This window comes from Mytilus trossulus, chromosome 9 (assembly GCF_036588685.1).
Source record: "Mytilus trossulus isolate FHL-02 chromosome 9, PNRI_Mtr1.1.1.hap1, whole genome shotgun sequence".
Lineage (NCBI taxonomy): Eukaryota > Metazoa > Mollusca > Bivalvia > Mytilida > Mytilidae > Mytilus > Mytilus trossulus.
In genome coordinates this window covers 9525760-9540015 of record NC_086381.1, presented here as the reverse complement: position 1 = coordinate 9540015, position 14256 = coordinate 9525760, and the positions used below count along the sequence as shown (strand labels likewise).

General features: G+C 32.2%; 1 protein-coding gene across 1 annotated transcript in view; it reads left to right on the top strand.

The window, feature by feature from the left end:
• Positions 1-11558: 11558 nt before the first annotated feature.
• The window catches only part of LOC134684294 (transient receptor potential cation channel subfamily M member 8-like), a 35211-nt gene continuing 32513 nt past the window's right edge, over positions 11559-14256 (top strand). Inside the window, exons 1-3 of the mRNA XM_063543581.1 lie at positions 11559-11594; positions 12477-12539; positions 13788-13829. Of these exons, the coding sequence (XP_063399651.1) occupies positions 11559-11594; positions 12477-12539; positions 13788-13829 (141 nt within the window). The remainder of the gene's footprint in view (positions 11595-12476; positions 12540-13787; positions 13830-14256) is intronic.

The window sequence follows — 14256 nt, the reverse complement described above, 5'->3', positions numbered from 1 at the left end:
CTCTTTCATGAATGTGACCTACCGAGATAGACTGTTTACCGGATTTGTTATAACATAAGCAACACGACGTGTGACACATATAGAGATGGATCTGCTTACCCTTCTGGAGCACTTGCGATCACCCCTAGTTTTTGGAGGGGTTCATGTTGCTTATTCTTTAGTTTTCTATGCTGTGTCATGTTTTCTATTGTTTGTCTGTTTGTCTTCTTTATTTTTTAGCCATGAGTTTGGCTGTCCCTCTGATATCTTTCGTCCCTCTTTTACAAGTTAACATTAATGTAGATGTAAATTAACATAAGTATAGGTGTATCCTAGACTACATTAGCATATTCAAGTATAAGCATATTTTAAGAATATAAAAATATATTATTATTATATTATTCCGTGAAAATCCGAAATCTTATAAAGACTTTTAACTTTACATTTTAGAATATGAAATCAAATTAATCGGTGGGAGTTTAAATGAAGGACAACTGCGTATCGAGTATAACAATTCATGGTACAGTGTATGTAGTATTAGGAACGATTGGCGTGATGTTAGAGCTACAACCGCTGCAGTTGTATGCAGACAACTTGGATACACGTAAGTATATTGTTTTGAATGAGATTTTATTAAATAATGTTGGATAATTTAGGGCGGTTCGAGTGATCATGAATAAGAGATTTGAAAAAAATAATATGCATTTATTGATATGTCGTAAACAAATTAGAACAGACATAATATATTAAACTTATCTAATACATTGTTGAATGTATCAAAACTATTTTTGTTGTAATTTTTTTGTCTCTATCTATGTTTTATCCCTTACCAATAATAGACCATGTAAATTAATGATAATTTAAATTTATTTATCATAAGGATTGCATAAAAGTTATTGATTGTTTGCTATACTGTTTTAATATCTTTAAATAAAGGCAACAGTTGTATACCGCTGTTCAAAACTCATAAATCCATGGACAAAAAACAAAATCGGGTTAACGAACTAAAACCGATCATCAGACAAAATCCCACGAGAATAACAAATATAACATCAAAACCAAATACATGAATTTGGGATAGACAAGTACCGTGACACGTCTTATCGCAATGTGAATTAACACCCAAAAATAAGAGAAAACAAACGAAGCAACGTTAAAATGTAACACACACAGATATGAACCATTATATATCAATGACCATCTTCCTGGCTTGGTACAGGACATTTTTAATGGGGAAAAATGGTGGGTTGAACCTGGTTTTGTGGCATGCCAAACCTCGCACTTTAATGGCAATGTTAAATATAACATTGAAATGACAACATAATATAACAGGACTACAATACAAATAAATAGGAGAACATATAAGACAAAGAAACACATGATTAATAGATAACAAAAAAGCATCAGGTTTAAAATTCAATACGCCAAAAAAACGCGCCTCGTTCACACAAGATTAGACGACACAAGACGCCCATATATAAAAGATCGAAAGTGAAAAAAAGTACAAAGTTGTACAGCACTGAAGATCAAGAGTTGAAAAAGGTTGTGTCAAATACGGCTATGTTTTTATGCTTGGGATAAGAACATCCTTATTATTTGGAACAATTAAAGCTATTGCAAACAGTAAATTTAATCAAATGAATATAAAACAGATATACATAATGAAACTGAAGTATTAACAAATTACAGAAAACTAAACCCGAATACATAATGCTAAGACTAACACAGAATAGTGTTTAGTGCATTACTGTTTCAAAAGAGGTCTTTTTCGAAAGTATCAGAATATTTCATGTATTCAATCAAGGAAAAGCTTTGTAACGACTGCAATTTTTTGATACTGTAGAAATGGTGGTGAATACAGATTTATAAACATTGATCAACCAGACTTGTGGATAGGTCTTGATTGTAATGGAAAAGAAATGAATGTTGGACAATGTAATTACTTCATGACACACACTTACTGTGGTCCAATCGGTTACTCAAATGCTGTGTATATCAAATGTTACGAGAAGGATGATGCGGGTTAGTAATACATTAAAGTGTTAATCCATGATGTATAGAAAACATCTCCGACAGATGTAAATATCCATTTAATAACATTAGGTACAGAGTTTTATAGAACTTCGTTTATATAAGTTTGGAGATGGTAGCATGCAGGCAATCTACGGCAGTTTGAAGCAATGCATTAAAGATATAAGAAGATGTGGTCTGAGTGCAAATGAGACAACTCCCCAATCCAAGTTACAGTTTGATACACGTCTTGCTTCCGACATTTCACATTTTATATGATTTAGCATTGAGAAAAAGGGTAGCAGCGTTATCATCGAAGTATTCACACAAAGCAAAAAAAGCTCATTCGACTAAGAACTATTACATTTTTGTAAATAAATTTTTATCCTTCAACCATTGCAACTAGGAATTACCCGGTATGTCACGCTTTTATTTTGTGTACTAATACATTTTTGTGACATTGTCATGAAAGGTATGTAAAGTAAGGAAAGTTACATTTGGGGGGCTATAAGATATAATTTTGAAATGCCTTGCGATGTTTTAATATACTGCCAATAAAATTTACGAATTCGTATGAATGTAAATGAATTATTTATAGTTATGCGAGCCATAGAAAGAAATAAAAAGTGAGGCTTTTTTCTCTCGCTTCTAAGCGAGTACAAACAAAAAAAAATTATCTAGAAAATTAAGCGTATATTGATATAATACTGCAGTTTAATCTTCATCATTATGCTTCTATTAGGGACGTGTTGCATCGATTTATCCAACACAGTTTGATGGACTATGATTAGTGTACTCCATACCTTAGCTCAGTCAAATACAGGCTCTCTAATAAATATCAATATTATTGAACTTGACGCGACTGTCGTAAAAGTGAGAAGTTTGGCGCTGTAAAACTAGGTTTAATCCACCATTTTCTACATTGGAAAATGCCTGTTCCAAGTCAACATGGTCAAGAATAAGAAAGTTGTTGTCCATTCGTTTGATGTGTTTTGTCATGTGATTAGGGACTTTCCGATTGAATTTTCTTCGGAATTCAGTATTTTTGTGATTTCACTTTTTCCCATGTTAGCAGATGCAGAGATGACTTAATCATTGACAGTTGCGATAATAAACGTGTTTTTTAATTCATTTCTAAATTCTATTTTAAACCGTCAAAAGCCATGAAAAAACGTTGATGACTTCACGGTAACATGACTAAATTCTGTCTATTGGCTAAAATAAAAGAACGTCTGCCAATCAGAAGACGCGTTACATCCAAAATTAAATTATTAAACAATAGATAACGTATATTTTTGGTAACAAATATGTATTATTCTAGTTATGCTGCGCAAACAGGGTAATTTCCGATTTATGGAATGTTTTATCTTGATGACCCATTTGATCAATGTCGCATATATATTCTTGATAGTGCATGTAACAAATAAAGCAAAAATAAATTTGTATACCTGTTATTGGCTGATTAAGAATAACACAACATAAATTTAAGGTACCTTTTATACCTGTTCCTAGTCTGGACCCTCGCAATTAGATGTCTTCAGTTATATCCTGTTGTGTATGTCCAACTGGGGATCGGGCATTGCAGTTATTTAGTAAACGTTGTTTAATATGATGACTAGAATGGTTTAAGCCGCACACCTTGTATAGACCCTTATCTGTTATGTAAATGTGTTTTCTTGTAAAAAATGTCATAAATTTTAGTTGATAAAGGCAGGAATGCCGTTTTGATCAATTTTCAGGTCGTCAGATGTCAACGTATATTGAAGATGACGGAAGAGCTCTTATCCATCGGAAAGGGATCTCATGGGAAATTTGCTCTAACACATGGGGAGATATAGAAGCAGATGCATTTTGTCGGATGTTAGTGAACAGGTAAGTTAGTTTAACAAGCTTTGAAAATATATTTACGATCTCCTTAGATGATTTTTATGCCCCACCTACGATAGAAGAGGGGCATTATGTTTTCTGGTCTGTGCCACCGTTCGTTCGTCCGTTCGTCCCGCTTCAGGTTAAAGTTTTTGGTCGAGGTAGTTTTGATGAAGTTGAAGTCCAATCAATTTGAAACTTAGTACACATGTTCCCTATGATATGATCTTTTTAATTTTAAAGTCAAATTAAAGTATTGACCCCAATTTCATGGTCCACTGAACATATAGAAAAAGAAAGTGTGAAGCTCAGGTTAATGTTTTTGGTCAAGGTAGTTTTTGATGAAGTTGAAGTCCAATCAACTTTAAACTTAGTACACATGTTAACTATGATATGATCTTTCTAATTTTAATGCCAAATTAAAGTATTGATCCCAATTTCACGGTCCACTGAGCACAGAAGAAGATAATGTAAATCTCAGGTTAAAATTTTTGGTCAAGGTAGTTTTTGATGAAGTTGAAGTCAAATTAACTTGAGACTCTTAGTACACATGTAAACTATGATATGATCTTTCTAATTTTAATGCCAAATTAAAGTATTGATCCCAATTTCACGGTCCAGTGAACATGTAAAATGATAGTGCGAGTGGGGCATCCGTGTACTATGGACACATTCTTGTTATTATTTATTTTCATTCAATTGATTTTATGTGTTTTTTTCAGTGGTGGAGTTGAAACATATCTACCGTATGGACGAGTCCCACCTAGATCAGGAGTTTATAATGTTATGTCCAATATGTTTTGTCCACGAGGAATGCATCATCTTGGTGACTGTTTCTATGGTCCAACCCACGGAGACAGAAACCATTTTTATAATCCCTGGGAGCCTAGTATATGTAAAGCTACTGGTGAATACCGTGCCGAGCGTATTGTTGTGGGTGGTGCTTCATGCTCTTGATAACATTGAAACGTACATTGCATTATATTTAATCATTATTGCTAGCGATGCAAGTGTATTTTCGATGTCAGAATAAAAAGTATTAAAAAAAAGTAGGAAAGTATTATTAATCAACAACATCTTGTTAGACGAAATATGATATTGTTGAGAGCAGAAATCAGAAATCAGATTGAGAACATAAAATAAAAAAAAACACAATGATATTTTGAATGGGTATGATAGATAATGATATTATAAAGCCGAGTAAGTGATGTTCCGACTATATGGAATAAAGAAGGAACTAAACTTAAACTTTACTTTAGTCGTACGACATGAATTTAAAAATAGGTTTTTGTTATTATATTCAATGAGAAATTCAAGTTTTAAAACCTGTGGCTTCATAACTCGATAATAAATCTTGCATACTATGTAGACAACGTTTCAACATTGAGAAAACATATTACAGGCAGCGGCGATGAAGATATTCTTGAGCAATACAAAACATCGATGTGTCTGAGTGTCTTTCAATATTATCAAAAGTTTATAGTAATCAACACCAATAACTGGTAGATGTATGTTGTACCAATGTGGGAATTGCTACGTAAAATATTTTTTTCAACAAAACTCTATTTCAGGAAACAAGTCCTAAATTTGTTTAAAACAAATAGCATACGGAAATGATTGATTAATCATGACATGCCATTATTCTTTGATCCATCATTTTCTTATTGATGGCTTTTGGCTTTTAACTAGATTTCAATAACTGCGAGTACTCTCGAATCGTACTTTAGACTTTAGTGTTAATTTTACTTGTTGATGCAATATGTAATTGAGTTTTGTTGTTTAATGGTTACTTATTTAGTAGGCGCAGTATTTTTAATATATACCATCTTTATTGGTGTTTGGCATGACGATGAATTTTCTCGCGTACTATGAACACAATTTTGTTGAAGGTTATGGTTGTCTTTTTGTTAATGTTTTATAGCTAACCCTCTTTTTTCTTTGTTTATAAGTTTTATAATAATACTGTGCCAAAGATCAATTTTTTCTCGTTAAATGTAAATTCATCTGTTTTTGTTAATATGTCTTGATTGACCAAAACCATCTCAATTGATGTTTAATAGTATGTTTATCTATATTGTGATATTACCTGAATTGTACTAAATAAAGACAACAGTAGTTTACCGCTGTTCAAAACTCATTAATACATGGACAAAAAACAAAACCGGGTAACAAACTAAAACCGAGGGAAACGCATTAAATATAAGAGGTGAACAACGACACAACACTAAAATGTATTACACATAGAAACGGACCAAGCATCAGACAAAATCCAACGAGAATAACAAATATAACATCAAAACTAAATACATGAATTGAGATGAATTTGGGATAGACAAGTACCGTGACACGTCTTATCGCAATGTGAATTTACACTAAAAAATAAGAGAAAACAAACGTTGAACGGCAAAATGTAACACACACAGAAACGAACAATAATATAACAATGGCCATATTCCTTACTTGGTACAGGACATGTTTAAAGGAAAAAATGGTGGGTTGAACCTCGCACTTTAATGGCAATGTTAAATATAACATTGACATGACAACTAACATGTGCAACACGACGGATGCCACATGTAGAACAGGATCTGCCTTCCCGTCTGGTGCATCTGAGATCACCCCCAGTTTTGTTCGGGTGCGTTTTTATTTTTCTAGGCTGAGGTTTTGTACCTTTGTTTGTTTGTTTGTCTTTTTCATTTTTAACCATGGCGTTGTCAGTTTATTTTCGATTTATTAGTTTGAATGTCGGTCTAGTATCTTTCGCCCCTCTTTAACACTATTGTTTCAGGTTAGAATGACGATATGCGCCTATTTAATAGTTTATTTCAAACCAAAAGCAATACAGCTTATAGGTATATCGTTAAAACCGACCGCAGTTGTTTCCATCTGTCATACGTCAGGAACCTGATGTTTAGTGGTTCTTATTTCTTGTTTTTTATGCCCAACCTACGATAGTAGAGGGGCAATATGTTTTTTGGTCCGTGCGTCCGTTCGTCTATCCCGCTTTAGGTTAAAGTTTTTGCTCGAGGTAGGTTTTGATGAAGCTGAAGTCCAATCAACTTGAAACTTAGTGCACATGTTGCTTATGATAAGAAATTTCCAATTTTAAAGCAAAATTAGACAAATTATACAGTCCATTGATCTTGGAAAATGATAGAGCGAGTGGGGTTTCCTTGTACTTTGGACACATTCTTGTTTTTATATAGACTAGATCGTTCAACTTGGTTTACGTATTTGAATAATTTTACGGAATTCATTTAGTTGTGAAAAGGATGTTTAAAATATTTCGATGTTTTTGTTTTGGAGATGTGATATAATTTTATTGAGGTTGATGTGAAGGTTCTCAGTAATAATATGATATTACCTAGTTTATGATACACGCAAATAAAATAGTTTTACTGACAGTGAGACCAGCCAAGTTCAGAGCAATTAACTGATTGATACTACAATAACAACTTGTTTCATCAAATAAAGTCGACAATAAAGCAAGATAATTGGTTATTTCGCGGTCTTTTTGAAAACAAGGGTGGTATTACAGTGACCCATCTGCAGACGACTAGTTATTATAATAGTATTTAAAGGTTATTTGGAACTTATTCTACAAAGACAGAAAATAATATTTTAGTTTTACTAAGAGATGTGTGATCTTACGTCCAAATATGATAAATCTATTCCTTTAAATTTTTTTATCGTCAAACGTTCACAAAGAAGCTCATACATTTACTTCAAATTTTCCGACTGTAAAAAACAACCATTTCTTTTAATACAGTATAATTTGATTTTCATTAGAATGCATATACAAAACCATGTCATTATCGGTACTTTTAAAATAGACGACTTTATATTGCTAGATCAAACTGATTCAACCAAAACTTTATCCGAATAACTAACATATTTTTAATGAAAAGCTTCTAGGTGCAATGTGTAACTTTAAAGTTATAAACTTGTAACATAAAATAAGTGGTATATTGTCCTACAAATATGCAATTCTATAGTAGGAAAATCTAGTACTTTAAGTTATAAAAGACACACATTTGTTTGAAATATAATATAAAAACAAGAATATGTCCCCAGTACACGGATGTCCCACTCTCACTATCATTTTCTATGTACAGTAGACCGTGAAATTGGGGTCATAACTCTAATTTGGCATTAAAACTAGAAAGATCACATCATAAGAAACAAGTAAACTAAGTTTCAGGTTGATTGGACTTCAACTTTATCAAAAACTAACTCGAACAAAAATGTTAGGCTCAAGCTGGACAGGAGAACGGACGGACGGACGGACGGACAAACGGACGGACAGACGAATAGACGCACAGAACAGAAGAAATAATGCCCCTCTGCTATCGTAGATTGGGCATAAAATAGTTTACTCGTTCTATAACATTCTACGGGGATGGGATTAAAGTAACATGCATTGTTGCAGTGTTTCAAAAATTTGGGTTCGTAAGATACAATACTCTTTAATATTGATTTACGTACATATGTACATAAGCATAAAGTAGGTCGAAAGGTAAGGTTATAGCTGACAATTGAATGGAGACATGAAATTAAATATCATGCATTTGAACTAACAAAAACAATAGCATTGTTATAGAACAATGCTATCAATATTGTTTATACATATATATTTATAACACAATACAATATATTAAATAACTTCTACGTTACAAAAAGGAAAGTAGAAATATTGTATTTTACAGAGAGAATTAACGAGCACAACGTATACTTATTTATTGTATATAACCATTATAATAATTCCCTGAAATGTTACCCTCAGTTTAAAGCATTAGGTAAGTACAAATATTAATTAACAGTTAATAGTTGTGGATTCAGATTCAATATTTTATTAAAGTCTCACCACATACAATTACATATACTTACACAATGAAATATTCATACAGGTACATAAAACATACATGTATAACAACAAACTTTAAATTCAACTTGTATGTGCCAATCTTAAAAGATTTATGAGAGACTGTATACTCAATATTATTAAAATATTGTACATATTATATATAATATATATTTGCTTATGAATATCATAAAAATGCAGCATAATCAATTATATAAAAAAAAACATTCCTTCTGATCAAAATGCTATAGCAGGTTCTGGCGACACTTTCAAACACTTTATCATTATTGAATACAAAAATAAACTTTTCCTTATCTGATAAAATGTTAAAATCCTCATTAAAATTTGAAACTTCATAAACAATATATGTCTAAGATCTTCATATAGTGGACATTTTAATAAAACATGTAGTTCATCTTCAATACTATCATTACAATAACAACATGTTCTTTCGTGTATTTCTTTTCTTTCATATCGACCCGTTTCTATTCTAAGGGGAGCAACTCCACATCTAAATTTAGCAAAAGAACTTTTAAATTTAAGTGGCATTTTATATTTTAAGTAAGGTTCAGTACAATAATCATGTTTAACTAACTTATAAGTTCTCAATTTATTACCTTGAGCATACACAGATACTCTATTACTCCATTCTATTTTATATGTATCAAACATTATTGTTTCTAATTCTACAATAGGACTCTTATTCAATACATTAGTTTCATAGTTACAATAATTATCAAAATTATGATTTTTAAACATTTCTATGACTCTATGGCTCCAATTCTTAATTCTACCTCTAGCTTTTTTAATTGACCATTTGAAAAACTTAAAATTCATTCTATCATGAGTCATATTTGAAAATCTTTTCCAGTGTCTAAATACACTTGTCCATTGTTTTACAGATGGCGGTTTCCAACACATATCTCCATGTATGGCATCATTTGGGGTATATTTACCGACACCCATAAAAAATATTATGGCTCTATTTTGGACAGCATTGATACACGAGTAATCGCGTGTACCCCAAATACACGACCCGTAATCAATAATTTGTATTTATTTTGTGATTAACTTTTTTTTTAAATTTTAATGAGTATTCTGGTCGAAAATTTATATTTCTCATAAGGTCATTAAAAGACAAAGACACTTAACTGCACTAGCTCAAATCTTTATCAAGTCATGTAATCATAATACTTATCCGCAAATCATTGACCCACTATTCATGACAACCCCAAACAAGAATGTGTCCAAAATACATGGATGCCCCACATACACTATCCTTTTGCACGTTCAATGAGTCGTGAATTTGGATAAAAAATCTAATTTGGCATTAAAATAAGACAGATAATATCATAGGAAACATGTGTACTAAGTTTCCAGTTGATTGGACTTCAACTTCATCACAAACTACCTTGACCAAAAAATTTAACTGAAACTCCTACTTTCCTTTTTTATGTTTATTGGACTGTGCAATTGGGATCAAAAGGTTAATTTGGCTTTAAACTAGAAAGATCATATCATAAGCAACACGTTTACTAAGTTTGAAGTTGAATGGACTTCAGCTTCATCAAAATCTACCAGTAGACGGACGCACAGACCAGAAAACATAATGCCACTCTGATATCGTATGTGGGGCATAAAAAGCAATCGAAATACATGGTCATATTTAATAGTTCATGACAAAAACTTATTTATTATATGAACAGCTATAAAATTGACAAGCGTATTTGAAAAAAAGCATTTATAATCTAGTAATAATCTAGCAAAGGTCCATGATTTGAAATCCATTTCCATGAATAGTTTTTTTTTCAACTTCTAGTGGAGTGTGCATTCACATTTGGTTCGAACTGTAACAAAAAAAGCATATACAATCTTGCAAAGGTTCATGATTTGATATGCCTTTCCATCATGAATAGTTTTATATTCAACTTCTAGTGGAGTGTGCATTCACATTTGGTTCGAACTGTAACAAAAAAAGCATATACAATCTTGCAAAGGTTCATGATTTGATATGCCTGTCCATCATGAATAGTTTATATTCAATTTCTAGTGGAGTGTGCATTCATTTTTGGTTCGAAATATTACAGTAATTTCTTATAATTTAATTCTAGATTCCATTTTAAACTAGAAAATCATGAAAACACGTTGATGACGTCACGGTCACATGACTTGATTATGTCTATGGGCTGATAACAAAATAACGTCAGCCAATCAGACGACGCATTGCATCAGAAATTAAATTATTATAAGTTATTTTCATTTCTTTGAGAGAAACATCCGTATCATCGGAAAGGAGATTTCATTATTCATGATGACACAAGTTTTTTTTATATAAATGTTGATAAAGTACTTTTGGCACTCTTCTATTTTCTCCAGATGCCTTGGAAGTATTTTCTCTGACAAAAGAAAAAACTTTCACAGCAACGAACGTTAATGTTCCTTTTGATTTAGAGGTGCTGATTAAAGTACATGTACCACTGGTCTTCAGATATAACTTAACTTAAAGATAATTTCTCATTGGGGGTTTATTATTTTTACGTGTTATCAAAACATAATTACGTCACCAGCTAATATGATAATCAACATTCAATTTATATTAAACTTTATTCACTTTTTGAGTTTTTTTCAGATATTCATATCACCTTCTACGTCTATCTAAGTTTTTAGAATCATCACCAGTTATGACAAATAGCTCGGTAAATATAAAAATATATGAGTTATTGTTGGTCTTTAATATGTTCACCGCCAGCTATTGATGTGTATTTCTCTTGTTTGCAATACACAACTGGTTCCGAGATTGTACTGATGTTATATGAATAAGGAAATGTGGTCTGTAGCCAATATGTCAACTATCAACAAGCGTTTATATGGAGTGGGTGTAAGTAATGATCGTCATTCACTACGTCTATATCACCCTGATCAGTTGCTCCGTAATTCTCATATCACGGCTATGATACGATAGCAGGCATTATCAGCGACGTCACAGCGTCTGAGGAGAAGTAATCAGCGATGTTACAATGTCTGAGTGGAAGTAATAAACGACGCCACAATGTGTGATGAGATATTACCATACACTTAAAATAAAAAAAACATATAATTTTTACTGTATGATAAAAGCATTAAATTTACGTAAATACCACATTTTTCGAATTGGTGCTTAGCGGGCTCATAAGATAAGTTTATCACATGGTTCGATTGTTATCACATGCCTTTCCGTAACGTTATCGCATGGCATTCCGGTGATACTCGCATACTCTTGAAAATACACCCAAATGCTACCTTTGCAGTCAACATAATTACAAAGTAGTGTACAGAACAATTATTTGGATGCTGAAAAGTATATTGTGAAAAATAATAAAAACAAACACATTTTAAAAAAATGCATTTTTTAAAAGTTTCAAACATAATTTAAAAAGTTACTTTTTCCGTTACTTTTTGAACATCTATTCGACAGCCACGTAAAAGCCGCCTCTGACTAAAGTAAGCTATACAAGGCCCCGAAAGGAAAAAAAATAAACAATTGAAACAAGAAAAATAAAAGCATTATTTATGTACAAAATAATGAACGAAAATCAAATATGATATAAAGCAACAATCGACAAAAACAAAATTACAGGCTCCTGACTTTGAACAAGCACATATATAGAATGTGGCGGGGTTGAACATGTAAGTTCACTGTCATCTCCGATGTATGACTTTTAAAATATTTTCATTATCTGAAGTACATATTTCAATTAAAAGCCTTAATATTCTTTTTCAGAGATTTGTACTACCATTTTCAAGGTATTTTGGATATTCCAACGGTGAAGATGACTCGTTACCTGTATGTATTTTGTCCTAATTTATCTAATTGTATTCCGAAGTGCAAAGTATTGTTCGTATTTCCAAACGGCGTCTTATTTTCATAATGATGTGCAAATTAATATTTTATATTAATAGTTATCAAATTCTCCCGTTGATAATGTTCGAAGATATTCGAAATCGTTATACGATTATTTAGTCTTAGAGGGAAGATTTTTTTATTAGTTGTTAGTGGATTTGAGCAAGCTGTCAGATAACTGCGAGTACTCTCAGATCTATTCATTGTGTCTTTTTGTGTCGGGATGTATAAGTACCTGGCCACGTCCACTTTATTTTTTGTCTATCTGATGAGTTAAGCCTTGTTCAACTGTTTTTTTATCGTTCGTTCTTATGTTGTACTGTTATACCACTGTCCTAGGTTAGGGGGAGGGTTGGGATCCCGCTAACATGTTTAACCCTGCCACATTATTTATGTATGTGCCTGTCCCAAGTCAGGAGCCTGTAATTCAGTGGTTGTCGTTTGTTTATGTGTTACATATTTGTTTTTCGTTCATTTGTTTTACTTAAATAAGGCTGTTAGTTTTCTCGTTTGAAATGTCTTACGTTGTTTTATCGGGGCCCTTTATAGCTGACTATGCGGTATGGGCTTTGCTCATTGTTGAAGGCCGTACGGTGACTTATAGTTGTTAGTGTTTGTGTCATGTTGGTCTTTTGTGGATAGTTGTCTCATTGGCAATCATACCACATCTTCTTTTTTTATATACATGTCTTTTCAGGCTAAAAAATCCAAAGTTTTGCCTTTACCGAAGATTTGAACATTTGTAAATGAAAGAAAGTGGTAAAATTAGTTCCTCAAATTCAGAAAAAGAAAAAAAATCATTGTGCAATGCTTCCAAAATAGGTACGTGTATTGCGGAAGTCTGACGAGGACAATTTAATTGAGTTTTTGTTATCCAAAGTTTTCAAACTGATAAAACCCGGTTTAATGTGCATATCAATAATATTTTCTTAAGAATAGTTTATGACTAATGACAAATTTGGCATCGCAACTTTCATCCACCTGCAAAAACGAAGATGGAGCATACTAAATATTTTAAAATGCTATTCGACAGCTTTTGCAGGTGGATGAGAGTTGAGATGTCAAAACTTTCATCAGTTATGAACTATTCTTAAAAAAATGACGACGAGCAACGACTAGAAATATAATGAAGATGATTCAAACTTCATAAAATATCACTGTATATATAAGATAGTTCGATTCTCTTTTCAGAATGCTGCAAAAATCTGGTTTGTTAGAAAATTCTCCGATCCGGTAAGTTCAAAAGAATACTTGAAATTCGTTTGGAGAACAACTTTTGATATCTGTAGACTAGATCTGTATATTTCAAATGCTCCTAAAAAAAAATGGCAATTCCCCGTGCTCGCATTGAGTTCCATGCCATTATACTTTTACAGTTATGATGTATTTATTTCTAAGACTAGAACACACCCCTGATATCGCGGTCCGTGACTGAATTAAAGTATATAACTATGCGTAAGCCTTATTTTAGTATTGGTATTGTCATCTGCCGATTATAGGATACACTGTTTTCTATCTGCTTTCAAATCTCTCGTTTGAAGCCTTCGACCTAGAACTGATCAATTATTAGTAATATTAATTATTTCGAAAACAAAAGGTTCTGGAATGGAGTATTTTTGAATCAAGTCAAGATTTTTAGTAATCGTATATTGTTATCTTA